Source organism: Entamoeba nuttalli (genome assembly GCF_000257125.1).
Source record: "Entamoeba nuttalli P19 unplaced genomic scaffold asmbl_4698, whole genome shotgun sequence".
NCBI lineage: Eukaryota > Evosea > Mastigamoebida > Endamoebidae > Entamoeba > Entamoeba nuttalli.
In genome coordinates, this window is record NW_008576979.1 from 1 (window position 1) to 3,062 (window position 3,062).

Consider the following 3,062-nt stretch of genomic DNA (forward strand, 5'->3'; position numbering starts at 1 on the left):
TAAATACCGAATTAGAAATAATAAATAAAATAAAAAGAAGAAAAAAACAAATAATTCAATAAACAGGATGAGATATAGCAAACAAAACCAAATAGAACATGCAAATATTTCAGAAAAGAAATAATAAATATCGAACTTCATTGTCTCTTTTATTGAATAAGGAGTAATATGATGATGGGGATTAAAGAAAAGATGTAAATATTTCTGTTGAATGACACAGAAGAAGAAACAAGTGACACAAAAATAAAAATCGAATAAAATGAAGAATAAAATGACAAAAGAAATGATCTAAAACAAAGAATAATGAAATTATAAATTAATAATGAAATCAATAAAATAACAAGTTGGACCTTCAATAAAAAGTAAATTTATAAGAAAAACACGAAAAAACAATCTGGACTTTTTCTTTTTGAGAATTTACAACACCTAACTCCCACATAATGAAATAAAAGAAGAGATAATAAAGATTGAATAGTGAGTATAAACAAATAATAAAGAAATTAAACAAAAGAAATAATGAAAGTTTTGAATATAATTGAAAGTGTTTTGAGAATAAAACAAATAAAATGAGAATCAACATTTTTCTATTCATTGTTCTTTTCTTGTTTTTATAATACTTTTCTGCTTATTTTCATATTCTTCTCATTAAATACAGCAATGACTTCAATCTGTGAGCTAATAAATGTTGAAAATACCAAATTAATAAATAGTTTAAAAATTGAAATTAATAACACCAAAAAAATTAAAATCCTTGTAATTAAGAATAAGACTATTTTATGAAACAATGTTTCTACTATAACTAAACACACAGTGTAGAACTAACTAAGAACAATGAGAGAACAAGTATCAGCAAAGTAATGAACTATAAAGAACAATTTATAAAAACTTAATTAACTTATGCCATTGAAAATGAACTTAATCAAAAAGAAATTTTTAATTATTTATTTTCTATCACATTCTTTGTCTTCTCCCATAGTGAGTCAATAACAGTTTGATCATTACATAATGGATTTACTTCACTAGGAATACAATCTGCATAATATTTTCCACTTTCAATATTTGGTGCTAATGCACAATAAATTGCAGTTTGAGCTCCTTGTAATGGAGTTTTTGAGAATAAAAAGAGGATGACTGTGTAAATGAATTTCATTATTGGTGTCATATATCTCCAAAACTTACTCCAAACTAATCCTGGATGAACATGAACACATTTAATATCAGGATTTAATTGAGCAAGTTTAATTGCAAATAATGAATTAGCTAATTTACTTGCTGGGTATTGTATTTCTGGATCCCATTCTTCATCTTTCCAATTAAATGGAATTTCTTTTTGATGCCAATCAGCTGCAGATAAAGAAGACATAACAATAATTCTAGGAGATTGACTTTTTTTAATAAGGTCTAATATTCCTAAAGTTAATAATGCGTGTCCAATATGATTAACTCCAACTGTAATATCATATCCTTGTGCTGTTTTAATATTTGATGGAATAGCAACACATCCAGCATTATTAATAAGAATATCAATATGGTCTATAACAGAATGAATTTCTTTGACAGTTTCTTTTACTTTATTTAAATCACTAAGGTCTAAATAAATATTCTTTACTCCTGAAATTAAACAGTTAGTTCTTCCAAGAACTATAATAGTTGCATTTAATTGTTTTAAATATTTCACTATCTCTAAACCTATTCCACTACTACCTCCAGTAATACATACAACCTTCCCTGTCATATTTGGGGTGTACCAATTACTTCCCATTCCTTGGCTATAGAGAATAAGAATACAAATATATAGAATTAAACAAATGATAATACCTAAAAGAATTGCCATTTAAAACTAATCTTATTAAAATTGTTTTTTTAGTTCTTCTCTCTTATTACAATCTTTTTTTGTAAATAATAAATAATTGTTATTCTTATTTTTTGGAAACCCTATTTAACCCTAACACTTCATCATAAATTATGATTAGTTGAGAAAGAAAAAGTCTAATAGAACTAACAATTTTAATAACAATGTTCTCTTTTGGTGGAAGAAGACCAATTTCTGGAGATATGCCTCTCCCTGATACAAGTGAAACTGTCTATATTTCTTCTCTTGCCTTATTAAAAATGTTGAAACATGGAAGGGCTGGTGTCCCTGTTGAAGTTATGGGGTTAATGCTTGGGGAATACGTTGACGATTATACTGTTCGTGTAGTTGATGTATTTGCCATGCCACAAAATGGTACAGGAGTTTCAGTTGAAGCAGTTGATGAAGTATATCAAACAACAATGATCGAAATGTTACGACAAACAGGAAGAAAAGAATCAATTGTTGGATGGTATCATAGCCATCCTGGTTTTGGATGTTGGTTATCTTCAATAGATATTTCTACACAACAATCATTTGAAAAATTAAATGAACGATGTGTCGCTGTTGTTGTAGACCCAATCCAATCAGTTAAAGGAAAAGTTGTCATTGATGCATTTAGAACTATTCAAAATCAATTCAACTTAGGAGTTGAACCAAGACAAGTCACTTCAAATCAAGGTCATTTAACTAAACCAACTTCACAAGCCAAGGTCCGAGGTTTAGGAAAACAATATTATTCTATGCCAATTGAATTCTCAAAGAATGAAGTAGATGAACGAATGTTATTGAATTTACAAAAGAAAAAATGGACAGATTCATTAGAAGTTGAATCCTCACAACGTAAAGACTCAAACATTCAAACTATTGATAAATTAATTGGACTAGTGAAGCAATATAACCAAAATATACAAGATGAAGCTTTAGATCCAAAACTAAGAGACTTACAACAAGTTGGTAAAATTGATCCTAAAAAACATTTACAAAGAATTGCTGATCAAGCTTTAACAGAAAATGCCGTAGATACACTTGGGGTATTTATGAATACTGTTGTTTTCTAAACCAATTATTTTCTTGCTCATTGTAATTTTTTGTTTTTAGACAATACGTCAAAAATATTAAGAAAAGAATTAAATTATTAGAAAAACTATATTTAAGAAATAATTGAAAAGAATAAAGAAAAAAAAAATAGGGTAAACTAAACAGGGTT

The 3,062-nt window shown here is 27.4% G+C and overlaps 2 protein-coding genes across 2 annotated transcripts; one reads left to right on the top strand and one right to left on the bottom strand.

Moving 5' to 3' along the window:
• Positions 1-937: 937 nt before the first annotated feature.
• Positions 938-1,834, bottom strand: ENU1_109960 (NAD dependent epimerase/dehydratase family protein; the record flags this gene model as incomplete). Its single annotated transcript, XM_008859521.1, has 1 exon — positions 938-1,834. One exon carries the CDS (start codon positions 1,832-1,834, stop codon positions 938-940), a length of 897 nt encoding a protein of 298 aa, XP_008857743.1.
• A 182-nt stretch (positions 1,835-2,016) lies between these two features.
• On the top strand, positions 2,017-2,913 carry ENU1_109970 (26S proteasome non-ATPase regulatory subunit 14, putative; the record flags this gene model as incomplete). Its single annotated transcript, XM_008859522.1, has 1 exon — positions 2,017-2,913. The coding sequence occupies one exon, from the start codon at positions 2,017-2,019 to the stop codon at positions 2,911-2,913; it is 897 nt and encodes a 298-aa protein (XP_008857744.1).
• Between the last annotated feature and the right edge of the window lie 149 nt (positions 2,914-3,062).